This window comes from Suricata suricatta, chromosome 9, assembly GCF_006229205.1.
Source record: "Suricata suricatta isolate VVHF042 chromosome 9, meerkat_22Aug2017_6uvM2_HiC, whole genome shotgun sequence".
Classification (NCBI taxonomy): domain Eukaryota; kingdom Metazoa; phylum Chordata; class Mammalia; order Carnivora; family Herpestidae; genus Suricata; species Suricata suricatta.
Genome location: NC_043708.1, coordinates 10,258,505 through 10,284,939, shown reverse-complemented (window position 1 = coordinate 10,284,939; position 26,435 = coordinate 10,258,505). Strand labels below are relative to the sequence as shown.

Genomic DNA, 26,435 nt, shown 5'->3' with positions numbered 1-26,435 from the left:
TTTTTTTTTTTTTTTTTTTTTAATTTGAAGGCACAGAGCATGGAGAATGATGAACTTCCGTCAGAGGATGGGATGGATTGGAGTGGGATTGTATTTGTTAGCAAGCGCAGCAGCATTTTACTATGTTTTTGAAATCAATGAGACTTACAACAGGCTGGCCTTGGAACACATTCAGCAGCACCCCGAGGAGCCCCTCGAAGGAACCGCTTGGACACACTCCTTGAAAGCTCGGTTACTCTCCCTGCCTTTTTGGTTTTGGACAATTATTTTTCTGATCCCTTACTTACAGATGTTCTTGTTCCTTTATTCTTGTACAAGAGCTGACCCCAAAACGGTGGGCTATTGTATTATCCCCATCTGCTTGGCAGTGATTTGCAATCGCCACCAGGCATTTGTCAAGGCTTCTAATCAGATCAGCAGACTACAGCTGATCGACACGTAAAATTGGGCACCATTTTTAACTTACAATTACCGAACTGCCAGTGCTGTGTGGAACCGGATCACAAGACTGCAGTTTCTTCACAGACCTCAGGAAGTTGGGGTGGGGCAGAGGCTTTCTAAAAAGTGTGAGCAGGGGGCTCTTTATCTGAATAATAATGACTTTTTAAGTGAAGCCTGAGATACAGTACTACAAAATCATGTGGATGACTTCAGCATTTGGAAGTAAACTTGTGTCTGTAATTTGCATTCTTTAGAAACTTGAATAAGTACCTGAACTATTTTTTATTTCTACTGTGCAACATAGTGATGATTCAGAAATTTTTCCTTTGGGGGAGAAAACAAATAACGAACATTTCCATTGTGCCGAATGTAAAAAGGTCCAAACATGGTCATAAAATTTAAATTTTATACAATCACCTGGCTTGCTTTAAAATTCTTCAAACTAAAACACACCAGTTCAACCTTGTAAACTAAGCCAACTTTATGCTTGCTTGCTGTCTGTGAGAAACTGGTATAAAATTATTGAGGTGATGGCTGTCTTGGTAGCTACTGGCATTATCAGCATTATTAATGCCACTGGTTTTTAAAAAATTACTTGGGAAGAAACTCAATGTTTGAAAGTTGAGGACTCTTACACACAGAAGATGGAAACGAGGTGTCCAGTGAAAATACTTAGTCCAGTTCCTGTCAGATGTGTGACAGCCCCTCTGACATATTACCAGCTCATCAGCCTTGTGATTTTCTTTTCTGGCCTAAGGCCCGGTCTTCAGGCAACAGGTTAATTGCATGAAGATGTGATCCTTGTACTTTCTCCTTTGCGTTTGTACTTCCTACCTCATGTCTGGTACCAATACAAATAACTAAAACATGGAAATCGCAAATTTTAGGATTTTTTCTTTCTTTTTTTTTTTCCTGGGTGGGGTCAAGATGTATTTTTCTACAGTTATGTCATTAATGCCAAGGAAATGTTTTACACCGATAGATTTTAATAATAACCATTACCTTTTCTTGGTGCATATTCTTTTGGGCCTTCTTCTAAGAGCTTTACATGAATTAACTCATTTAATCCTCTAAACAAGCCTAAGAAAACGATTATCCAGGTTTCACAGAGAAGGACACTGAGGCGGAGACGTGAAGCAACCTGCCTGTTAAGGTCCCACACGCGGTAAGCAGCAGAGCCGGGTGTTACCGGGTGGCGGCGCCTTTGTTCCTAACCACCATCATTTGCTTCTCACAAATGACGTGTTTTGGGGTATTATCCGCCTCGCCATGCCAAAGGATGGAAATGGCATTATTGAAAGGTTTTTCTCAATTGGAATGAGCTACCGAAAATCGAAACGTGTTCTAACGACCTCACCGTTGAAGGCTGAACATTCCGAGGCCAGCTTTACTGGCAAGACAGAGCAGGTACGGTTGTCACCTCAAATGCAGCGTGATCAGGTCCTTCTCCAGGCGATCAGTCTCACCTGCCCTCTGCTGCTTCCAAAGGTCTGGTGCCACACACTGAATCTTCAACGTAGGCAGCGGTTTGAAAGCCCTGATTCTGTGAGGGCCAGGCCAGCAAATCACTGGCATCTTTTGAGCCCTTCGCTGGTGGTCAGCCCACTGCAGACAGTGCCTTCTGAGGGATTTACATTCCTTCTTCACAACAGGCCTCGGAGGCGGGTGTGTGCTGGGACCAGTGCCTTTTAACAGAAACAGGAAAACAGGCAACAGGAAGCCCAGGAACTTAGAACTTGCCCGCGGCTCCCCATCGGGCACTTGGAGGAGCCCCAGTGTGAGCCCAGGCCCCCTGGCTTCAGATCCCCGGCTCTCTCCTTCCATTATACCACTTTTCAGAAAAAAAGGATAATTTGAGGAAAATCGTGGAGCAGTTTCTTACTTTGATTCTTCTTGAGGCAGTGGTAGCTCAGAAATGATTTAAGAAAATTATTTCAGTATTTTTCACTTTACAAATGCTTGATATAATGCAGGGTTTGTGAGCTTATCATCTGTCTTAGTCAGTAGTAATTCCTTTTTACTCAAGTAGATTATATTTCTTCTACTTCAAATTCTAGGCTTTGGGGATTTGGTAAGGAAATGCTCAGTCCATCTCTTTATCTTTCAAGACCAGATTGCCTTGGTAGTAGAAATATTAAAATAATTAGTAATTTGGTACTTCCAAAAGTAATTAGTAAATTTCAGATTGCAGAGTTCATGTGTTTTGGTTATTAGGAATGATTTATCCAAGTTGTGCATTATTCCTGTATTGTCTGTGGCCGTTTAAGAGTTCCAAGCACTCTTTGTAAAGGAGAAGGTGAAATTAAACTAGCTCTGTTAGCTTGAAGGGGAGGTTAAAACTGACGGATGGAAGACCTGTGTGTTACATCAAGTTGTTGGTTTCATACCCACATCACAGTACAGGAAGCAGTGAATACGGGATTAGAGAAGTGGCAAATATAGGGAGTGCTTCAGGGGTTTTAGGAAAAGGACAGGCATCCTGGGATCCATAACCAGCCAGCGACATCTGCTTCCAGAAGAGAGAAAAACAGTGTTCTGTCCATTGTGGCTTAATAAGTCACCTTGTTTGCAACCACACCTGAAATGAAGTAAAACCTGTTGAGTGCTTTTCATGGAAATATGCCAGATATTATATTTTTTGGGAAGTGCCCAGATAGAGAATAGGTAACAACTGCAGAAACAAACATCTAATTTGTGGAGTCACCACGTAAACCTTTCTAGTTTTAAAGGTTTTTGTAATTAAAAAGCTTTCCTTTGGGGAGCTGGAATCATGAGAAAAAGGACTCCTACAAGAGTAACTGCACCCATAAAATAGTCAAGCCTGGTATGTTTGTTCACCAAGGGTAGTGTTCTAGGCTTCATGAAGATTATCTAATGTTGATTTCCTTCTTGATGGATTTAATATTCTCAGCCTCCAGAACACTGGTAGGAGAGCTCACCACAACACCACATGACTCCTTTGTTTTGCATCAAGTGTGTGCCATCACTTTATAAATTCTCTAGTATATCTTTAAGTTCCATGAAATTCCGGACCATGATTGGGAACCATGCATGAGTATTTTTTTCTTTTCTGGTCTAAGACAGTGAATTGGTTTTGAAATGGGAACTATACATTGGAATCATCCAAAGAAATAGAAAGCGGAAGTCCTCACGTAAACAACGCCAAGATTGCTTCCCGGTTTTCTGTCGCTGGGGGAGAACAGACCACTGTTTTTAGAGCTCTTCAAATGACTGTACTGGAATCACTGGTTGAAAATCACTGGGTTTTGGGGTGTACGTGTGTGTGAATGTTTATCTTTGAGAGAGGGAGGGAGTGTGAGCAGAGGAGGGGCAGAGAGAGGGGGAGACAGAAGATCCAAAGCAGGCTCTGCTGACAGCAGAACCTGACGTGGCGTTCAAACCTACAAGCCGTGAAATCATGACCTGAGCTGAAGGCAGATGCTTAAAGGTGCTGCTGGGCGTGGGTTCTTAAGCACTGCAAATATTCACCGTCAGTCACGACAGCTCTATTTGTCTTTGGCACAGCTTCAACAACGATTTTGTGGCAAGTTCACCTGAGCTATTTGAATTGCAAACCTTGAAACAGGTGACTATATTTTTTAATTCTCAGTTTAAGTAGACATTATTGTTACAAGGGGAGGGGGGGCTACAGAGCAGAGCCTTATAAACTGATACATGTGGTCCCAGGATGTCACCATGGAGAAATCAAGAGGTCATGATTCTAGAAGAGGTCATTGTAACCGTCCATGATCCAGGGGAGGCCAGCTAGGAATTCAGACATGATCAGGACAGACCTGCCAGAGCCCAGGGTTAAGAATGAAGTGTGTATTCTGGTTCTAGTTCCTCTCCAGATTCTCCCAAATACGCTTGTATCGGGCTTAGCCTTCCACTCTACCCAAACTGCGCTCGTGTCAAGAGGTCACTGGTCATAACTAAACCCCATGGTCAAGTCTCAGCCCTTAAATTACTCATCGGCAGCTTTTCACACACTCCCTGTCCTTGAGATACTTTCTTCAACTGGTTTATGGATCAGTACTGCCAGTAGAGCTTTCGTGACGGTGGAAATGTTTTATGTCTATCTGTGGTGTCCAATCAGTAGCCACCAGCCCCCTGAAGTGAGCCATTGAGATGTGGCAGGTGTGGCTGAGGAACTGGATTTAAAATTTTAATTAGTTCAGGGGCGCCTGGGTGGCTCAGTCGGTTAAGCGTCCAGCTTCAGCTCAAGTCATGATCTCAGGGTTTGTGAGTTTGAGCCCCAAGCAAGACTCTGTGCTGACAGCTGGGAGCCCGGAGCCGCCTTCGGATTCTGTCTCCCTCTCTCTCTGCCACCCCTCACCACCTGCGCTCTGTCAAAAATGAATAAACATTAAAAAAATTGTTTTAATTAGTTCAAATAGCCACATGCGACTAGTAGCTACGAGGTGTTACCCCAGTTTCAGACACTTGCCTGCTTTGCCTTCTTCCTCACCAGTGTCTCCTGTCTCTTTTGCTGGTTCGTCTTCCTCCTTGGGGATCTGCCCAGTCTCTGAATGCTGACATGGCCCAGTTCTCATTTCTATACTTACTTCCTTGGTCATCCCATCCAGGCTCCTGGCTTTTTTTTTTTTTTCTAATGTTTTATTTATTTTTGATACAGAGAGAGACAGAACATGAGAGGAGGAGGGGCAGAGAGAGAAGGAGACACAGAACCGGAAGCAGGCTCCAGGCTCTGAGCTAGCTGTCAGCACAGAGCCTGACGTGGGGCTCGAACCCACGAACGTGAGATCTGACCTGAGCTGAAGTCGGAGGCTTAACCGACTGAGCCACCCAGGCGCCCCCAGGCTCCTGGCTTTAAGGTGACCAATTTATATTCCTACTTGCATCTCTCCAGACTTGGATATTCAACTGCCTATTTGGTATTTACTAAGATGTCATACTAGGCATCTGAGATTTAACCTGTTCAATGTCAGACTCCTTCTCTCCACCTCCCAAAATCTGCTCAAGGTCCCTACGAGTCTATCAAGCAAATGGCAAGGGTTTCTTTTAAAATGTCATGCCTCTCAAAAACCCTCCTATGGCTTCCCTTCTGAGAATAAAAGTCAAAATCCTTAAATTAACATGGCTTACAAAGTCCTAAGTAAGTGGCCTTTGACCATTTTCTATCATTTCTTCTACTACTCTCTCCACCCCTCACCCAACTCTAGCCATTCTGATCTTCCTGCGGATTCTAGAACATGCCAGAAAAACCCGTCTCAGGGCTTATGCAGTCAGTGTACCTTCTGTCTGGACGGTCAGCCCTGGCCTGCTCTGTCCTTGTCTTCAGACCTTTGCTCAGTTGCCGGCTTAGTGAGGCTTCCTCTGACCAGCCTCGTTAAATAAAAGTAAGCACCTTTTCCATGTTTTCCTCCACAACACTTACCATCACATGACATGTTACGTATTTTCTCAGAATCTAAACTCCATGAGGGCAGGGTTTTTTTTTCTGTTCACTGTTGTATACCCTGTGCCTAGAACAGCACATAGTAGGTGCTCATAGTAGGTGCTTATTTACTGCATGAATGATTCTTACCTGCCACTGAATACCTCTTTCATTAGACTGCAAAACAACCTAGTTTGCTCTCCAGAGAAAATAAATGGTAAAGTTAACATTTTCTACTATCCTGTCACGTGTTCTGGAAGTTCAGTGGCAAAGGTTTTTTCAGATTTCAGTAGTGATATGTTCTTTCCGAGGCAAGATTTAAAATGAGTCCATTTATTTTTGCCAGTGATGATGTTGGTTGTCTTGGGATTCTCCTATTCAAGCAGGACAAAAACCCACAGACCACATTCACAAACAAGATGTTAAGTGGTGGGTAGAGCCTGAGTCATTCTCCAGTTACAGTCTGGAAGATAACAGTTTCCCAAACCGCCTCACATGCGCGTGAAGTGTCCCGTGAAGCTCTTGGGCTACAGCACACAATCTTCAGCGTTCCAGTATTTAAGCCAATACCTTGGCCCTGTAGATTACTCATTTAAAGTAGTAATGTGTTTTTATTATTTTACATGTTATTTTTGAGAGAGCACGTACAAGTGGGGGAAGGGCAGAGAGACGGGGACAGAGGATCTGAAACAGGCTCTGTGTTATCAGCACAAAGCCTGACGTGGGGCTTGTCCCCAGGAACCGTGAGATCATGACCTGAGCTGAAGACAGAAACTGAACGGACTGAACCACCCAGGAGCCCCTATATTAATGTTTAATGTTTATTTTTGAGAGAGAGAGAGAGAGAGAGAGAGAGAGAGAGAAACATGAGTGGTGGACGGGCAGAGAGGGGGTAGGGACAGAGGATCTGAAGCAGGCTCCACATTGACAGCAGAGAGCCAGATGTAGGGCTCAAACTCCCAAACTGTGAGAGAACTGTGAGATCACAACCTGAGCCCAAGTCTGATGCTTAATCAACTGAGCCACCTAGGTGCCCCAAAGTGTGTTTTAATTCTTCTTTATTTAAATGTTTTATTTATTTTTGAGAGAGAGAGTGCAAGAGGAGGAAGGGGAGAGAGAGGTGGACAGAGGATACGAAGCAGGCTCCATGCTGACAGCAGTGAGCTTGATGTGGGGCTCGAACTCATGAACCGTGAGATTATGACCTGAGCTGGAGTGCTCAACCAACTGAGCACCCAGGCGCCCTGTACTGTGTTTTTAGAAGTTACTTCCATCCCCAGCAGAATTTTTTTGCATTGAAGTAAATTTATTTATTTTTTTGTATTGGAGTAAAATTTTTTTTAGTGCTTACTTTTATGAGCGGGGGAGGGGCAGAGGGAGAGGGAGACACAGAATCTGAAGCAGGCTCTGGGCTCTGAGCTAGCTGTCAGCACAGAGCCCTACGCAGGTCTCGAACCCATGAGCTGTGAGATCATGACCCAAGTCAAAGTTGGATGAGCCCACCCCCCAGGCGCCGTGGAGTAAATTTCTATTTAAAACGGTACCCCGATGACCTTGTTGCTGCCCCAATGTGAGAGGCTTCTTTTTAAAAGATTTAAATAGAAGCTTATATTCTAGCGCTCACTGTTCCCTGGGCCGTGTCTTTAAATAGAGCAATTCTGATCCCAAAGGTCACCTGAGGACTGGAATAGTCACAGCAACACTGTGAAATTCATTTTATGCTTTAAGAATAACGCACTGACCAGAGGGCATTTTTCCAAGGTTAAGGCTAGGTACTTACATCAGTTTTACAAACACCTGCCCCCCCCACTGTTTTTTTTTTTTTTTTTTTACAGTATCCTACTCACACTAGCTCAGTTTCCTAACCTCTTTAGTAGTCACATTCTGCTCCCTTTTCTGACAAAGTAGTAATCCAATGGGAAATGTGGATTTTTTTTTTTTTTTGGTTTTTAAGTCTAGATTGGTTAATTTTTGCCCCGAATCACTTAGGCACCTGGCTGGCTCAGCCAGTAGAGCACACAATTCTTGATCTTGGGATCATGAGTTCAAGCTCCACATTGGAGCTTCCCTAAAAACAATTGACAGTTTTAGTAACGTTTCAGGAAGAGTAACTTGTGTATAGAAAACTACAAAATACATTTAAAAAAAATGCAAAGAATTAAGAGTGTACAGTGTAAGGTGAAAACTCTCCCTCGTATTCTCAGCCCAACACTCTCTCTGCCCAGAAAGAAACACATGACATGTGTATCTCACCGATATTTTCCAATAGCAGCATTTGACACACTATTCTGTATCTTGCTAGTTTTCATTTAACATCACATCCTACAGACTGATCTTTAACATACAAAGCTACATGCTAGTCTTTTTTAATAGCTGCCCCAAATTATTGTATTAATATTCTATTTTTATTAACCAAGGTCTTCAGCCAAAGGTCATTTAGGTTCTTTACACTCTTATTACTAAGAATAATGCTGCAGTGAATAATGTCGTAAGTAGATCTGTGCACATATGTACAGTTATCACTGGATAAGTTTCTATAAATGAAGCTGCTGGGTCAAAGAACAAGTACATCTCATATCTTCTTTAAAGTTTATTTATTTTGAGAGAGAGAGTGAAAGCACAAGCGGGGGAGGGGTAGAGGGAGAGAGACTCCCAAGCAGGCTCCACAGCGGCAGAGCAGAGCCGGTCAAGGGGCACGATCCCACAACGGGGAGACACGGCCTGAGCTGAAATCAAGAGTCAGGTGCTTCATCGACTGAGCCACCCAGGCGCCCCTGCACATCTAACTTTTAAAAAGTTTTTTTACATCTAACATTTTGACAGAAGTGTAAACTTGACTTTTCTAATGTTTATTTTTCGAGAAAGAGAGAGACAGAGCACAAGTGGGGAAGGGACACCGAGAAAGAGGGAGACGCAGAATCAGAAGCAGGCTCCAGGCTGTCAGCACAGAGTCCAGCGAGCTCCGTGAGATCGTGACCTGAGCCCAAGTCAGACACTTAAGTGACTGAGCCACCAGGAACACCTCAACTTGACTTTCAAAGAGCTTATACCAAGTTAACGCTTTCATCATCAATACTGTGTAGCCCTCACATCCCTTCCAGCTCAATATTACATCAAAACTTTTGATTTTTCAGTCTGAAAAGTAAGAAATGGTATCACATGTGGCTTTAATTTTCATTTCTTTGAAGTATCACCTTTTTTCTTTTAAAGACCATGTGTAATTCTTTTCTTGTGATCTTGCTATTTTTCCTTTGCCCACTTCTATGGTTTGACTGGCACACAGGAGATCAATAAAAGGAAATAGTTCTTAGTTATTATGTGCCGAAAATACCAAATACTTTCCCCCTCTTTGTCTTTTAACCTTACAGAATGTTCCAAATTTTTCATTATTATGTAATCACATTTACTAATCTCTTGTTATAGTTTCTGGATTAAAAAAAAAATCTTTCTTAGGAAAGACACTTTCCTCACTCTGAAACTATAAAAACTACTACTCCATTTTTTTTAGGTTTATTATTTAGGGGCGCCTGGGTGGCTCAGTCGGTTAAGTGTCCGGCTTTGGCTCAGGTCATGATCTTGCAGTTCGTGGGTTCGAGTCCCGCGTCGGGCTCTGTGCTGACAGCTCAGAGCCTGGAGCCTGTCTTCAAATTCTGTCTCCCTCTCTCTCTGACCCTCGCCTGCTCACACTGTCTCTCTCTCTCTCTCAAACATAAAACATTAAAATTAAAAAAAAAAGTTTGTTATTTATTTAAGTTTTTGAGAGAGTGAGAGAGAGAATGCACGTGTGTGGGAAGGCCAGAGAATCCTGAGCCCGCTCCTTGGTTTGATCCCATGATCATGTGGTCGTGACTGTAAGATCATGACCTGAGCAGAAACCAAGCGTCCGGTGCTGAACCACGTGAGCCACCCAGGTGCCCCTACTCCATTTTTTTTTTAGTACTTCTGTGGTTTTGTTTTACATTAAAAATCCTGATTCTCCCTGAAATGTATTATGTTCCAAGTAGTGAGAGATTAAATCTCTCACAAAAACGAGTCCATTTCTCATTTGGTAAGACTGAAAATGTCATTTTACAAATATTCTCCATTAGATGAGGATTTTACATTAAATGCCCAGGAAATAATTATCACAAAATGATTGTAGTCAATTTCCTCAAACATGTAAATTTTATTTGTAACCATCACCTGCTATATTATGGCAATGCAGTTTCGAATTTTGCGGTGCTCAGCTACCCCACAATAAATTCAAAGAGGAATTTCTTGTAAAGATCATGTCACAACACAGTGATTGACCATTGAGTTAAAAAGCCTAGGTTTTCAGGATATCTCATGTATGAAACCTAGGAATACAGAAGATATTCTATATTTGTTCAGATTGAACAATCCCACTGAGAAATAGATGTATCTTGAATAGGCTAAAGAGGAACTAAATCAAAGTACTATACAATAAACTGAGGGCCACAAGTGTCTCCAAATGATTTGCGTTATTTGGAAGAAAACCTAAACTTTATTTCCTTTTTAAGTACAAGCCTTCTGAATAAAAAATTTTTTTTTACTGTCAATTGAATTTTTTTTGCTAAAAGTTTTAAAAAATTCTAAGCAGCTGAAGGATAATTTTCCCTTGTCCTGAAGGAATCATTCTAATAAGGTATATTTCATTTTTTTATTAAAATTTTATTTTAATATTTACTGTTGAGAGAGCTTGTATGTGCACCCATGGGCAGGGGACGGGCAGTGAGAGGGAGATAGAGGATCCAAAGCAGGCTCCAAACTAACAGCAGAGAGCCTGATGTGGGGCTTGAACTCACAGAGCCCTGAGATCATGACTTGAGCCAAAGTCGGATGCTTAACTGACTGAGCCACCCAGGTGCTCATTTCATAGTACAAGGTGGGGGGAGATACCAGGAGCTCTGGGGACATACAGGGTGAGGACCTAAGATCTCCTAGGAAACCAGGACGGTCTCCTGGAGGAAATGTTTCAGTTAAAGCCTAAAAGATGGGAAGAGCTAGACAGGTAAAGGAGGTCACTTGGTTGAGGACTTGAAAGGCAATCAGTTGCAGAAGCATAAATCCTCTGAGTAAGAACGAACGCTATCTCCACCTGGGGGGGACAAACTTCCCATATTATTTTCAAAGTAAATTTTTCTTCCCCCCAAATTAAAGACTTTTTTTTTCAGTTTATTTATTTTGAGAGAGAGAGAGAGAGAGAGACAGTGTGAGTGGGAGAAGGGCAGAGTGAGAGGAGGAAAGAGAGAATCCCAAGCAGGCTCTGCACTGTCAGCACAGAGCCCAAGGCAGGGCTTGAAACCATGAAACCATGAGATCATGACCTGAGCCGAAACCAAGAGTTGGACACTTAACCAACTGAGCCACCCAGGTGCCCCAAAATTAATTTTTTAGAAAGTAAGCCCTATGCCCAACATGGGGCTTGAACTCATGATTCTGAGAACAAGAGTCACATGCTCTAGGGGTGCCTGAGTGGCTAGGTTGGTTAAGTGTCAGACGGGCTTAGGTGGTGATCTTGTGGTTTGTGGGTTCAAGCCTTTTGTCGGGCTCCATGCTGACAGCTCAGAGCCTGGAGCTTGGTTCGGATTCTGGGTCTCCCTTTCTCTCTCTGCCCCTCCCCCACTTGCACTCTGCCTCTCTCTCCAAAAAAAAAAAAAAAAAAGTCACATGCTCTACCAACTGAGCCAGCCAAGTATCCCTTACCCAAGTTATTTTTTCAAAATCTTCAGGGGCATCTGGGTGGCTCAGTTGGTTGAGCCTCTGACTTCAGCTCAGGTCACCATCTCACGTTTGTGGGTTTGAGCCCAGCGTCGGGCTCTGTGCTGACAGCTAATTCAGAGCCTGGAGCCTGCTTAGGGTTCTGTGTCTCCCTCTCTCTCTGCCCCTCCCCACTCATGCTCTGTCTCTCTCTGTCTCAAAAATAAATAAAAAAACATTAAAAAAAAACTTCAAACTTTCTAATATATAAACACCAACCGATTATAATAGGTTCCACAGAATGCTGTATTAAAACAAGTATTTCTTGTGACACAAATGCACTTTTAGAAAAACCATGATGTTGCAAATGTCCATATATTTCATATTTTGAACTCCATGCCTCACATTTTAAAAGATTACTTATCTAAATCTGGTGTTAGGCTTATTTTTAGCTAGGATTGTGAGGTTGACTTTTCTGTACAAAAGTAAACTCAAAATAAGTTTAGAGATTAACCGTGTCCTGCCTGCCAGTCTGGGTTTGTTTGTACCCTTACAAGTCAGATTAGAAAACCAGGCAAGGCATTTCTTCTATACTGCGCCTTCACACTGATCTTTTTTGGTCACACATGCAGCTCACTTATGAAACAGAAAGTATTAGAATTAGAATCAGTATTAAAACTAAGGAAAAGATCAGACTTATAACCCAGACCTCAAAACACTGGACCATAAGCACAAATACCTTGAAATGTCTTCCTTATAAACATATTTACTAAACAAAGAAGGAAAAAAAATAAAGCAAAATATTCGGGAACAAAATCCAGCTATTACTTTAAGATTCTGAACAATGTTGGGGGCACCTGGCTGGCTTGGTCAGGACAGCATGATTCTTGATCTTGGGGAGTTTGAGCACCATGTTGGCTGTAGAGATTACTAAAAAACTAAAAAAGCAATAATGAACTTTAAAAAAGAAAAACTTAAAAAAAATATATATGAACTATTTTAACTGTGCTGGTAAGTTTTTTTAAGGATTGTATGAAGAAAAAGATTATTATAAGTCAGTAACTGAGAAGTCCCAATATGAGAGACATTATCACAAACTAAACAAGGAAATTTCTGACCATTTATAGAACCTTTCCTGGTTACTATTTTTTTTTCTAGTTGGTATTGTTTTGATTACATAGGAGACTTCATGGAAGGCTGATGTCCAGGTAAAATAATACTTTAGAAATATGAAAAGGTATCGGGGCACCTCATGGTTTAGTCTGGTAAGTGTCTGACTCTTGATTTCAGCTTAGGTCATGATCTCACAGTTGTGAGATGGGGCCCCATGTTGCGCTCGTGCTGCCAGTATGGAGCCTGCTTAGGATTCTCTCTCCCTCTCCCTCTAGCCCTCCCCACTTGTGTGTTGTCTCTCTCTCTCAAATAAATGTTAGAAGGGGCGCCTGGGTGGCTAAGTCAGTTAAGCCTATGACTTCGGCTCAGGTCATGATCTCACATCCATGGGTTCGAGCCCCACGTTGGCCTCTGTGCTGACCGCTCAGAGCCTGAAGCCTGCTTCCAATTCTGTGTCTCCCTCTCTCTCTGCCCCTCCCCTGCTCATGCTCTGTCTCAAAAATAAATAAAAACATTAAAAAATTAAAAAAAATATGAAAAGGTATCCAAATTCAGTTTCCTTAATTGTAAGTACTTTGTAAACAATAGATTTCAGAATATGTAACTGGGAAACTACTATGATAATCTGCTTTTTGGGTGTTTGGTAATCTGTTAAAGGCTACTGTCTCTGCCAATGTTTAGCTCAAATTCAGGATAAACACCTCTTCTAAGATTCTACTCATTTTGGAAATAAGTCATATATAATCTGTAACATTACTTCCAACTCTAAAATTCTGTAATTATTTGTATTTCCTTAGATACATGCTGCTTGATTTGTTTGCATTTTAGCTATCTAAACGAATCAGGAACCATGCACAGGAAATAAAAAAAATGCCTTGGTCCCATCAACAAGCAGAAAAGGAACAGACACATATTTTAGGAATATATATGTATTCAAAGGATTCAACAGTCCTTTGGTAAGCAAAATCAGAGTGTGGATACAGGATGAGAAATGCCTCAAGTTAAGTCAACGTAGATTGTTTAAGACTTACATTTGTCTTTATATACATAATACGTTACAGCATAAAAGCACACCCAACTTCATTCTCTTAAGTCACAAGCTAAACATTAGTCACTGCGTGGTGTCATCGCTGATGTCTGCATACCGGATGTGAGCATGGACTCCGCGCTTCCTCGGACCTCTCTAAAGGATCATCTCCCTCTTCGATTTCTCTCTGTTCCCAGTTCCTTTCTTCTTACACAGAACTGACATTCTTAAATTCAATATCCAACTGTCTCCACTTACATCTTCTTTGAAACGTTATTGTACAAGACTATGACGTGTACTTTATAACAAGCAGAAGCCAGAAGATGGAGACGTCACACAATTTATTTCAATGGTTACTAAAAATAGTAGGAAACAATAGAAATTCCGTTGCCAACTTAGAGGATTTTATGTATCAGTAAATGTTCTAGTTATTTTCATATTATGACATTTATTTCTTACTCAGGAAAACAGTTTCATTTCTAAACATTTATCTTTCTTTGGTGTAAAGAGAAGATACATTTTTTTCTTTGACAAAATTGTCCTAGGGGAGTACAACAAATGCTTTTCCAAATCAGAGCAGCAGTCTATCCGAAATGTCAGCGTGTAATAATTCAGATGCAGTAGCAGTCTTTTAAATTTTCTAAAAGCTTTTGTTATGATGGTGGTTTGGGGCGCTTCGCAGATGGTCCATCTGAGTTAGTTCTGTCATCGGTGTTATTTTCATCTTCTCCATCATCTTCATCATCACCTTTTAAAATAAATATTTGTTATATTACAGTATGTTCAGAGGTTCAAAGAAACAGATTACTAAAATGGTTGGTAATGAGACCATTTCACTTTAAGAATTAATAAAGTCATGCATACATGAGATTCAAAGTATGTATGGCTAAAAAGATTTCAGGAAATTTGGTGTTTAAAATCTTTCTTATCTCTCACTTTTTCTGGAGACATAATCTATACACCATAATATTCACTCTTTAGGGTGCCTGGGTGGCTCAGTCGCTTGAGCGTCCGACTTAGGGTCAGGTTATGATTTCACGGCTCGTGGGTCCGAGCCCTGCGTCAGCCTCTGTGCTTACAGCTCAGAGTCTGGAGCCTGTCTTTAGATTCTGTGTCTCCTTTTCTCTCTGACCCTCCCCTGCTCACGCTACCTCTTTCTCTCTCTCTCTCTCTCTCTCTCAAAAATAAATAAAACATTAAAAAAATTTTTTTTTAAATTTACTCTTTTAAAGCGTACAATTTATTGACTTGTAGTATACTCCCTAGGTTGAGCAACTGTCACTGCTACCTAATTCTTTTTTTTTTTTTAATGTTTTATTTATTTTTGATACAGAGAGAGACAGAGCACGAGAGGGGGAGGGGCAGAGAGAGGAGACACAGAACCGGAAACAGGCTCCAGGCTCTGAGCTAGCAGTCAGCACAGAGCCTGGCGTGGGGCTCGAACCCACGAACGTGAGATCTGACCTGAGCCAAAGTTGGAGGCTCAACCGACTGAGCCACCCAGGCGCCCCACTGCTATCTAATTCTAGAACACATTCATCATCCAAAAATTGCACACCCACTAACAATCAATTCCCACTCCCCTTAGTCCTGAGCAACCTCCAATCTATCTCCATAGATTGGTCTGTTCCGGATATTTCATATAAATGGAATCCTAAAATATGTGACATTTTGTGTCCGTCTGCTCTCACTCGATGTTTTTGAGGTTCATTCATGCTATTGCACTTATTGGTGCTCCATTCCTTTTTATTGTTGAATAATACCTCATTGATGGATACACATTTTTTTTATCCAGTCATCAGCTGATGGACCTTGTGTTGTTTCCACTTTCTAGCTATTATAATAATGCTGCTATGAATATTCATGCTTCGGTTTGTATGTGAATGTATGTTTCCAGTTCTCTTTGGACAACTAGGAGTGTAATTACCGGGTCATAAGGTTAACTTTATGCTAACTTTTTGAGGAACTGCCAAAGTGTTCCCCAAAGTAGGTATATCATTTCATATTTCTACCAGCAATGTCTAAGGACTCCAATCTCTTCACATCCTAGCCAATACTTGTTATTGTTTTTGATTACAGTCATCCTAGTGAGCACGAAGTGGTATTTCCTGGTGGTTCATTAGGATTTCCCCGACGGCCAGCGATGCTAGCTAAACATCCTTTCATGAGCTTATTGGCCATTTGTATGTCTTATTTAGAGAACTGTCTATTCAAATCCTTTCACATTTGGTAACTGGATTGTTTGTAAACCGATTTTAGTACTGAGTACTTTTTACTACTGAGTTCTATCACTTTTTTTTGTAATTGGTACAATATTAAAGTTTTGTATATTTGTTGAGACAGAATTCATAGAACACAAAATGTACTGTGTCAATCTTGATCACTTTTAACAAAGGAAATTCAAATCTAAGCTCTATGGGGTCTTCATTAAATAAACAAAAACATGTCCTCTGATACAAATATATTAGTGACCTACCATTAAGAGGTGACACTTATTTTTTCAACAAGTAATGATATTTTAAGAAATGGCTCTAGCTTTACTCATCCTTACGCCAATGATAACATTTTCAAGAGATTCCAGAAGTACTTCTGGAGCCAAGAGACAGGACTTCATTCTCAATACATTGATGGCCCTAATTAGTATATCCATGGAACCAATCTATTGTCTGAACTCCGGTTAACTTCTGAACTGGCTCCTTCACAAAACCCCAACTACCAAGACTTAAACAAGTTGGAAAGAATAGAGAAAGCACAGTACAGTGTAAGCCCCTTTACAGAGGAGTTAAGTCCTGACTCCAATATTTAATTCTTGGGCCCTTCAGCTCCGGACAGAAAAGGTACCTACCCCTTCCTGTGTTCAAGACAAGACTTAAATTTCACATTTTTCCTTTCAAACTGCACCTTCTAACCTGGGATATGGAAAGGAGTCCCCGGGAGTCAAAAGACTCCTTCAACTGAAGTCTTCAGAACTAACTCTGAAATCAATTCTAAAATTAATTATTTATTTTTTAAAAATTTAAATTCAAGTTAGTTAACACATAGTGTGATAGTGAATAGAACTTAGTGAGTCATCACTTACATACTCTGCGGTCATCTCAACAAGTGTCCCTTGCCCATTTAGTCCATCCCCCCACCCAACACCCTTCCAGCAACCCTGTTTCTTCTCTGTATTTAAGTCTCTTATGGTCTGTCTCCCTGTTTTTATATTACTCTTGCTTCCCTTCCATTATGTTCATCTGTTTTGTATCTTAATTTCCACGAGCGAAATCATATGGCATTTGTCCTTCTCTGACTTATTTTGCTTAGCCTAATACACTTTAGCTCTATCCACGTTGTTGCAATGTCAAGATTTCATTCTTTCTGATCACATTGGACAATCTTAACATGTTTGTAACTTCATGAAATTTTGTAAATTTGGGTAATTTCGTTCAATTACAAACAGGTTAAGAAGGTAATACTCCTTTTCATCCTTCAACACCCTGCTCAAAAGTCCTTCTCTAAAGCCTTCTTGTGTCCTCTTAAGTTTGCAATAGTTACAGAGGGCCGTAAGGTCATACTTCCAACCAGTTAATAAGTGTTTGCTCGTCTAACCCCGCCCCCCCCCCCAGCCTTAGAGTTTCACAAAGCCAGGAACTGAGTGGCGTTCACCTCATTCTTTCTCAAGAGCACAGTACAGTGCCTGGCACACGTGATCGCCCTTCAGCACGCTTTTTGTGATTCACATGAAAAGAGAGTCGTGAAAGCGCTTTTAAACAGAAGCAGCCGGATACCAATGGCGGTAAGTGCGAACAATTTTTAGTTGGATTTTCTTCCCCCGAGGCTCACTTGCTCCAAGTCGGCCACTCTACGCGGGCTCCCCTACCCCGCCGTCCCGTCGCTCCCGCACCTTCTCAGGGCTCACCGTCCAAGGCCTCTTCTGGAGCCGCCGCCCCCCGGTCTTGCGCTTCCTGCTCTACCAGGGGGTCGAGGAGTTCTACCACCAGCTCCCTCATGTGGGCCAAGGCAGACAACAGGGTCTCATAAGGATCGGCGTCGGCCGGCACCTCACAGGGCACCCGCAGCTGATGCTGTTGCCCACCCGGCCCAATATACTCGGCCAACAACTCCATGGCGACCGCTGAGCTTCAACAGCGTGCAACTTGCTAGCGCCGCCCGGAAACGGAAGTCAACCCGGGTGGGCGCAGCCTGGCGCAGGCGGGAGAAGGGAGAGGAGTGACTTCCGTTTGTCGGAAGTTGCTCCTCCCCCTTCCTTCGCTTCCCTTCCTTGAGATTGGTTCTTAGCACTGGGCCCCGCCTCCTCCGGCCACGCCTCTCGCAGCCGCTTTTCCCGCCTCCGCCGGGGCCGAGCGGCGGTCCCGCTGACAGTTGAGGATGGCCGGGGCGGAGGGGTCCGCGGGGCGGCAGTCGGAGCTGGAGCCTGTGGTATCGTTGGTCGACGTACTAGAGGAGGACGAGGAGCTGGAGAATGAAGCGTGCGCCGTGTTGGGCGGCAGCGACTCCGAGAAGTGCTCCTACTCGCAGGTGGGCGCGCGGCCCTGGCCGCGCCTTCTCCGGGCTCCCGCTGAACCTCCGGTTCCCGACCAGACTTGCCCCGTTCCCGCCTGTCGCGGCCCGGCTCCCCCGCGGTGGTCCCAGGCCGCCGTTCGTCGTAGGCGTCCCCGTCCCAGGCCCAGCTGCCCTTAAACCTCAGTCTCCCGGGTTCCCTTTCTCAGCTTGTTTCCAGCAGGGTCCCCCTCCTCCCTCGGTCTTCCTCCGTCTCGTCCCTCAGGATTCTCCAAGCTTTGGCCCTGGGGCCCCTGCGCTTTCCTTCCTCTCCCTTCTCTTTTCCGTGCCTCGGCTGCTTTCCAGAAACTATCCCCGTGACCTCTCGAATCCCGACATCTTTGTCCTTACTTTTCCTATCCTAAGAGTGTTTATTTGGAACCGATGGGAGTGTCGAAGCGGAGTTAATGGATAGAGCTCTGGATTTGAAAATCCTCCGGAGCTGGCCTCCTTGACAGCTAATCCTCTGCAATTTAGCTTGACAAGTACTAGCTGGTAGGTCTTTTTTTGTTTTGTTTTGTTTTTGGCGAGGCAAAGCAAGTATGGGTGCCTGTCTGCAGCCCGCCCCCCATGGAAATAGACCGGAACCACGACAGCAGGTGGCACTGGCAAAGGAGGGAGGAGGGGAGAGGATTTGCTCGGAGGGTAAATTTGGCGTTTGGAAGACGTTATGCATCAGGATTTGAGGGGGTGTGTTGTAGTGTTTGGTGACTCATCCTATATTTCTAGGTACAAAAATGGAGAAAGGTGGGTAGAAGAAAACTTTACACGCGATGAGATTGGTAGGAAGAAGGTCAGCTAGGGCCGGGGTGGGGTGGCAACATTGGGGGATGAGGTGAGAGACTTGGGGTCATTATGTAGTGTGGACTGAGCTCATAATGCCACTTGTCATCGTTGGCCAGTTGAGTTTAACCCTGCTTGTTAACAGGGTTAACAGTTGTTGAAAAAACCCGGCATCCACAGACAGTCCCGGATGTTGGCTGGTATTTTAAAACCTTTGGTCACCACTTAAACAACTATTTTTCTGCTTTCTTAAAAAAAAAAAAGTGTAAACTACTTTTGAAACGTAGTTAGTTTTATAAAGTGGATTTCCTAATTTTTTTCTTTTTCCTGTAGTAAAATATGTGGAAAACGCACAAATCATGCTTACTCTGCTTCCCTCCTTCCTGGAGGAGGGTTACCACTGTCAAGATTTCTAAAAGCTTTGGCTGTTTTTTCCTTCAAATTTTAATTGTGAAAAATTTAAATCTACAGATAAGTTGAAAGAATACTGTTATGAACACCTCTTTCACGTACTCACTTTTTGCCACATTTGGTTTTTTTTGAATAATTTTTGTAGTTTAATTTTGAAACAGAGAGAGAGAGAGAGAGAGAGAGAGAGAGACAAAGCATGAGTGGGGGAGGGGCAGAGAGAGAGGGAGACACAGAATCTGAAACAGGCTCCAAGCTCTGAGCTGTCTGCTCAGAGCCCGATACGGGGCTCTAACCCAGGTACCGCGAGATCATGACCTGAGCCGAAGTTGGACACTTAACCGACTGAGCCCCCCAGGTGCCCCCACATTTGGTTTTATCTCTCCCCTCTGTATAATACACTCCCCCTCCCGGCCCTGCACCCTGAACCACTTGAGAAGAAGTTGCAGACATCATGACACTTTAAATATTTCAGCATGCATCTCCTGAAATCAAAAGGGATCCTTTCAATGCATTGATCTTCTCTTTGGTGGAGTCACAAGTGTTTTCCAAAATTATAAGTGTGATATTGCTGACAGAAGCCCGTACACGATGGCCTACATTTTCATGTGGCGAAGTGTTGCCTCAGGCCATCTGATTCTTATTTTCAGCTGCCTGAGAATTTTCAGCTATCATTCCAAGAAAAAATTGTATGAAAGTGAGCACCACTATAGTGCACGTATAATGCCATGAAACATGCAACAGCGTTTTGGCACTCTCGTGGGTAATTATTCTCCTTCCCTTTTGTGGCTTTTAGGGCTCAGTGAAGAGACAAGCACTCTATGCCTGTGGCACCTGCACCCCGGAGGGAGAAGAACCGGCAGGAATTTGCCTAGCCTGCAGCTACGAGTGTCACGGGAGCCATAAACTCTTTGAGCTCTACACAAAAAGGTGAACACCGAGATCGGTGCTGGGTGCCGTTTAAGTGTATACATTCTTTTCCACCGGCACTTTTTTCTTGTTTTTCCATTTAAAGTAGTTGCGCACTGGTAAAATTTAATATAATTGTTTTAGGGGCGCCTGAGTGGCTCAGTCGGTTAACTGTCTGAGTTCAGCTCACGTCATGATCTCATGGTCCATGAGTTCGAGCCCGGTGTCCGGCTCTGTGCTGATAGCTCAGAGCCTGGAGCCTGCTTCCCATTCTGCGTCTTCCTCGCTCTCTGCCCCTCCCCCATTCATGCTCTGTGTGTCTCTCAAAAATAAATTTAAAATGGTTAAAAAAAAAATTGTTTTATATAATTAGAATAGTTTTTCTAGAGGGCCTTTTAAAATATTAATTACACCCGAAACTACTTTTACCATGTTTGTTAACTAGAATTTAAGTAAAAACGTAAACAAAATAAAATCTTACTGTACAAACCCAAACTATCATCCTCCTTTGTCATTATTTTATTTGTGTGTACATGCATGTGTGATATAGATATTTCGATGCATGTTAATTTCCCAAACTATTAGATCTTTTCTTATTCTGCGCTTAGAGAAATTTCAGATTGGACATACGAACAGCAACCAAGGTCACTTTCTAGATCCTAGAAACGTGTTAAAAGTCACGGGGCTGTGAAATGAATTTAAAGAGTAACTTGTTAGATTTAAAAGAAAAACTAAAATTGGCTCTCCCTCATGTTTTCCAGAAACTTTCGTTGTGATTGCGGAAACAGCAAGTTTAAAAATTTGGAATGCAAATTATTTCCTGTAAGTAAGCAATGTAAAAATGCACTGAAAGTAACTGAGATGGGTATTTGCCAGAGTGGATGAAAACCATGCATTTTGCAAAAAGGAAATTAGTATGCTCATTCTTCCAGGTAGGCAGATTGGTACTAGACTATATTCTGTGTTTTGTTTTATTGGAAAACTGACCCATTCAGAGCCTACGTTACAGACTGTAACATGGCGGGAATGTTCTGTAAAGTAACCGAGGTGTAAGTATATTGGTTGTGTTCATCCTTTAAGGCTTTAAAAGCAAAGGTTATAAGTTTTAAAAATTTTTTTAATGTTTTCTTTTGAAAGAGAAATCGAGTATGAGCAGTGGAGGGGCAGAGAGAGAGGGAGACACAGAATCCGAAGCAGGCTCCAGGCTCCAGGCGCTGAGCTGTCAGCACAGAGCCCGATGCAGGGCTCGAACTCACGAGCTGTGAGAGCATGACCTGAGCCGAAGCCGGTTGCTTAACAGAAAGAGCCACCCAGGCGCCCCAGCAAAGGGTATAACTTTAAAAACTGAATTAATAAAACTTGGTAATGATGAATGTGAGCTAGGTGCTCATAGGGATTTTTCACTGCTTTTTGGCTAATAAAAACTATGCTTACACGATAACATTTACTGAAGTAACAGAAACTAGAATGTCAGTGATTTTACATTGTTCACTATCATGCTTTTTCCCTCCTTTGAAGGTTATTTTTAGACCATTTTCTTACTTGCTTTTTACCTTCCAGTAACCTGGGAGCTTTGGCTATCACAGCTGGGCATTAAGAAATACTTTGGGGTTCCTGGATGGCTCAGTCAGTTGTTTCTGACTTGATTTCAGCTCAGGCGTGATCCCAGGGACGTTGGATCGAGCCCCGGGTTGGGCTCTGCACTGAGCATAGCGCCCTGCTTAAGATTCTCTTCTTTCTCTCACTCTGCCTCTCTGCCCCACTTGTGCATTCTCTCTCTTAAAAAAAAAAGTCCTTTGAAATTCTAGGCCAGTGTTCATTTATAGAGCTTGATGATATTTATAATTTTATCAGCATTTTGTTAATGAATGTATTTGATTTCCCCAATTACTACAAAGAAGATTCAAAAATTCAAATTTATTCTCTGTATCCTGGAAAAAAATTTCCTTTTCATAGGAGTGAATTCTTTTTCTTTGTGCTTTGAAACTTAAAAACCAGCTTCTGGGGAGGAAGATATTTAATGCAGAAATTAAGGAATGCATTAACTTCATGCAGCATGAAATTTATGATATTTTATTGTCATCATAGTTTACTATAACATGTTGATGCTATATTATTAAATGTAATGTATGTCATACATTATATTTTTATGCTATTAATAATTTATGCTTTCATGATGCCTGAAATTATAGTTAAAATTAGACCATATTACATATTGAAATTAATATCTTTCAGGACAAAGCAAAGATAAATTCTGGCAATAAGTACAACGACAACTTCTTTGGATTGTACTGCATTTGCAAGAGACCTTATCCTGATCCTGAAGATGAGGTGAGAGAATTGGAGGGTAACTGGAGGTTAACACCTCTGACCTTCACTCCTTAGCCTGTTGTCCAGCCTGGGCTTCTGTAGTTGTTCAGGAGGGATTTGGGGATTGTGAGAAGATTCTAGGTTTATCCCTTCTTAGGAGTCTGGGCCGGAGCTGGAACTGGTACAGATCTTGACTGTTCTTCTCGCTCTACATTACAAGAATGAAATATTGGGACATTCTGAAGGCCAGTGCTTTCTTCCTTGCTCGCTCTCATTGCCCGCCTGCTCCACTGCCCCTGCCCCAAGCACCCTCCAAACAACGATTTTCAACTTCTTGCCTCCATGGAAGAAAAGAAATGTACAGATCCTCAATTAGAAGTATACACAAAATTAGAAAAAAAAAGTATACACAGAATTTAAAAAGAATTTTTCTTCCTCATTCCGTCTTACTTCCAGATACAACCACTGTTAACACTTTTTGGTGTATATGTTCTTAGACCTGTTTCTATCCCCACATAAGTGATGTGTGTTTCAGTTTGTAGCTCCCTTTTAACAAAAGTGAAAATTCGGTAAGTTCACTTTTGCAACTTGCTTTTCCCGCTTCTCAGTATATCATAGACTTCTTTCCATGCTAAATAGCACAAATCCACCTTGTTCTGATCACAGCCAAGTACTCATAATGTGACCTGCTGTAGGTTAGGGACCTAAGTGTTCTGTAGCAGACTGGTGGGCTCTCATTTTTCAGCATTCTAAAGAAAGCTGCCACGAACATCCTTATACAGTAATATGACTCAGTAATACTCCTGCAAGTATTTATGGATACCTAGAGGCAGACCTGAGGAGACATAGGATATTTATATTTAGAATTGTGTTGGGGCACCTGGGTGGCTCTGTCCGTTGAGCATCCGGCTTTGGCTTAGGTTGTGATCTCGCATTTTGCAAGTTCAAGCCCCACATCCGGCTCTGTGCTGACAGCTCAGAATCTGCAGCCTGCTTCAGATTCTATGTCTCTCTCTCTTTCTCTCTCTCTCTGCCCCTCCCCCACTCACACTGTCACTCTCTCAAAAAGAAATAAACGTTAAAAAAAGTTTTTTAAATAAAAATATAAAATTGTGATCGTCTCTGTCAAAAGAGATCAGTTGCCAACAGTAGGTGACAGTGTTCCCCCAGCGCTCTGTCAGCCCTGCATATACCAGTCTTTTAAAGTTTTGCCAGCTTAATAGATGAAGAGGTATATTTTCTTTCTTTTCCCTGAGTGAGATTATGCATCTTTCATGAGTTTATTAGACATTTGTAATAACTTATCTGAATTGCCCTTTCAATATTCTTGGCCCATATTTTGACTGGGTTGGATTTTGTTTGTGTATTTGCTGATTTGAGGGAGTGCTTTATGTTTAGAGAAATCAGCCCTCTGCCTTCTTCCTTGTTTTCTAGTTGTCTTGGAACTGTAATTATTGAACCAAATTATATAGAGGAACAAGTTGAAGATATCTTTGAGTTAACAAAGATAAAACCTTAAAACTGGGTATTTTAAGATACGGGGTAAAGTGTTATAACACTGTTAAATCAAAAGACAAAAAGTAAGACGCCCAATAAATTGATCAAAGTAGAAGAAAGAATAAAACTGCTTTATATATATATGTATATTTTACATATGTGTGTGTGTATGGGCAGATATATAGGCATAACGTGCTTTTTTCCTCCCTTTAAGAAGCTATAATAGGGAAAGGACAGAACAACATTGGGATATTAATCAGTAGATATGAAAGTCTGGGAATGTAAGGAAAATCATTCCAAAAACAGTCTGTGCCCTTTGGTATATCATTTTCTAGGGCCAGAATTTAATTGCTTAACTAATTCAAATTAGGGAAGTTGTTGCTGTCCGTATTAGCAAGAGAGTGTTTATAATATTTGCTTTTCAGTTTAAGTAAAACGAAGTGCTTGAAGAATGTGGGTTTGCCCCATTCTACATCAGTCAGTCCACCTCACCTTCCTGGGTCTTGGTTTGCCCCTAAACTGAGACGTTACTTACAACGTCTCGGGAGGTCAGATGCCGAGTAACCGACGTGGACCAGCTTTGATGGTTGTTTCCCAAGTGCTCATCTCAGTGTAATGTTTCTGCAACACTAGCTCATGAAGAGTGAACTTCTTGGGCCCCGTGACCCGCTGTTTCTCCCTGGCCCCTTGACTGTCGATTGGCGTGTGGATAGCAGTCTCACAGGATCGGTACAGAGCATTATTTAGTATCTGGTTCTACTGTTGGCCAGATTTACTTCCGTGTCCCAGAATTCATTGTAATCTTAACACATAAACTGCTTTTCCGTGTTAGATTCCGGATGAGATGATCCAGTGTGTAGTCTGTGAAGACTGGTTCCATGGAAGGGTAAGGAAAGCTTTTTACATTGTTGTTGTTGTTTTTCATTTTTTAAAGTGTTGATTTTTTTGAGAGAGAGCATGCGCACACATGCGCATGCATGAGGCAAGGGGTCTGGGGAGGCAGAGACAGAGGGAGAGAGAGAGAATCCCAGCCAGGCTCCATGCTCAGCACGGAGTCTGACCCAGGGTTTGAGCTCAATGACCGAAACGTCATGACCTGAGTCTGTATCAAGGTGGACCCTTAACTGACTGAGCTACCCATGCGCCCCAGCTTTTTACCTTTGAAAGCCGTCGTCGGCACAGAAAGGGAAAAGGTCTCTTCTTTCTTCTTTTTGAATTGTGTTATATTTTACATTATAATTACTCTTCTGAAAAGAAACTGTAAGGACATGATCAGTGTTCTATTGCAGTATTTGTTTTTTGAATAGTGAGCATTTCGGACAACTTGGAGACTATGAGAAGAATAGTAGGTTTTCTGTATTCACAGCATCTTGGCGCCACTCCGCCCGAGAGCGGGGATTTCCAGGAGATGGTGTGCCCGGCTTGTATGAAGCGCTGCCCCTTCCTGTGGGCGTACGCTGCGCAGCTGGCAGGTGGGTGCCTCGTGGAGTCGGTGTGCCCCAGACTCGTACTTGTGAAATTCCTCCGGTCAGTCCAGATTTTTAGCAGCTGTTTTTGAGCAGACTCTGAGGTATAGAAGAAGTGTAAGGTACGTTCCTTCTCCACAAGGTGCTTGGTTGGGAGACTACCGAGAACAAGTCTATGCTTAGATAACACGATGCAGAGGCTGGATGAGACCAGAACGAGGGAAAATGGAGGAGGCAGCTTTTGAATGGGACTTGAAAGATAAATAGAACCAGAATAAGTTGTTCTTTTGTTTGTTTGGTGTGGTTTGTTTTTTTTTTTTAATGTTTATTTATTTTTGAGAGAGAGAGAGAGAGACAGAGCACAAGCAGGGGAGGGGCAGAGAGAGAGAGAGGGAGACTCAGAATCTGAAATCTGACATGGGGCTCGAATTCAGGAACGGCGAGATCATGACCTGAGCCGAGGTTGGACGCTTGACTGACTGGCTCACCCAGGTGCCCCCAGAATAAATGGTCCTTAAACACAAGACATGCCTTTGGTTGGGAGGGGTGGGCTATAGTTTGTTACCTAGTGCTTTTATTGTACATGAAGAAACTGGCCCCAAACAACTAATCAGCAATGAATGGCCTCGAGGCATTATTTAGTTTTACTGGTAATGCAGATGTGTTCCTTAATTTGGTTTTATGGTGGCAGTTACTCCTAGTAGCTACTGCTCTGACCTCACCATATCTTGCCCTTCTCACCTTCAGGGAACATTTCACCATACAAACCGCAAACAGCATAGCCATACTAAAATCTCACCCTGTACTTTTTATTTGTCTCAAAGTTCTTTTTTTTTTTTTT

General features: G+C 42.4%; 3 protein-coding genes across 4 annotated transcripts in view; 2 read left to right on the top strand and 1 right to left on the bottom strand.

The window, feature by feature from the left end:
- Nucleotides 1-32: 32 nt before the first annotated feature.
- Nucleotides 33-1,322, top strand: TMEM251 (transmembrane protein 251). The gene has a single exon (XM_029951180.1). It carries the CDS (start codon nucleotides 47-49, stop codon nucleotides 440-442), a length of 396 nt encoding a protein of 131 aa, XP_029807040.1. The 5' UTR covers nucleotides 33-46; the 3' UTR covers nucleotides 443-1,322.
- A 12,676-nt stretch (nucleotides 1,323-13,998) lies between these two features.
- Nucleotides 13,999-18,358, bottom strand: GON7 (GON7 subunit of KEOPS complex). 2 transcript variants are annotated; one of them, XM_029950784.1, is made up of 2 exons: nucleotides 17,581-18,358; nucleotides 13,999-14,427 (listed from the first exon to the last, which is right to left on the bottom strand). In XM_029950784.1, the coding sequence occupies exons 1-2, from the start codon at nucleotides 17,786-17,788 to the stop codon at nucleotides 14,333-14,335; spliced, it is 303 nt and encodes a 100-aa protein (XP_029806644.1). In that variant the 5' UTR covers nucleotides 17,789-18,358; the 3' UTR covers nucleotides 13,999-14,332. The 2 variants fall into 2 exon arrangements, 1 of the variants encoding a protein (XP_029806644.1); XR_003912973.1 differs by having other exon boundaries at nucleotides 14,341-14,427; nucleotides 17,566-17,674.
- UBR7 (ubiquitin protein ligase E3 component n-recognin 7 (putative)) overlaps nucleotides 17,827-26,435 on the top strand; it is a 20,261-nt gene continuing 11,652 nt past the window's right edge. The window contains exons 1-6 of the mRNA XM_029950783.1: nucleotides 17,827-18,200; nucleotides 20,209-20,342; nucleotides 21,083-21,143; nucleotides 22,557-22,652; nucleotides 24,961-25,014; nucleotides 25,495-25,600. Of these exons, the coding sequence (XP_029806643.1) occupies nucleotides 18,051-18,200; nucleotides 20,209-20,342; nucleotides 21,083-21,143; nucleotides 22,557-22,652; nucleotides 24,961-25,014; nucleotides 25,495-25,600 (601 nt within the window). The 5' untranslated portion in view covers nucleotides 17,827-18,050. The remainder of the gene's footprint in view (nucleotides 18,201-20,208; nucleotides 20,343-21,082; nucleotides 21,144-22,556; nucleotides 22,653-24,960; nucleotides 25,015-25,494; nucleotides 25,601-26,435) is intronic.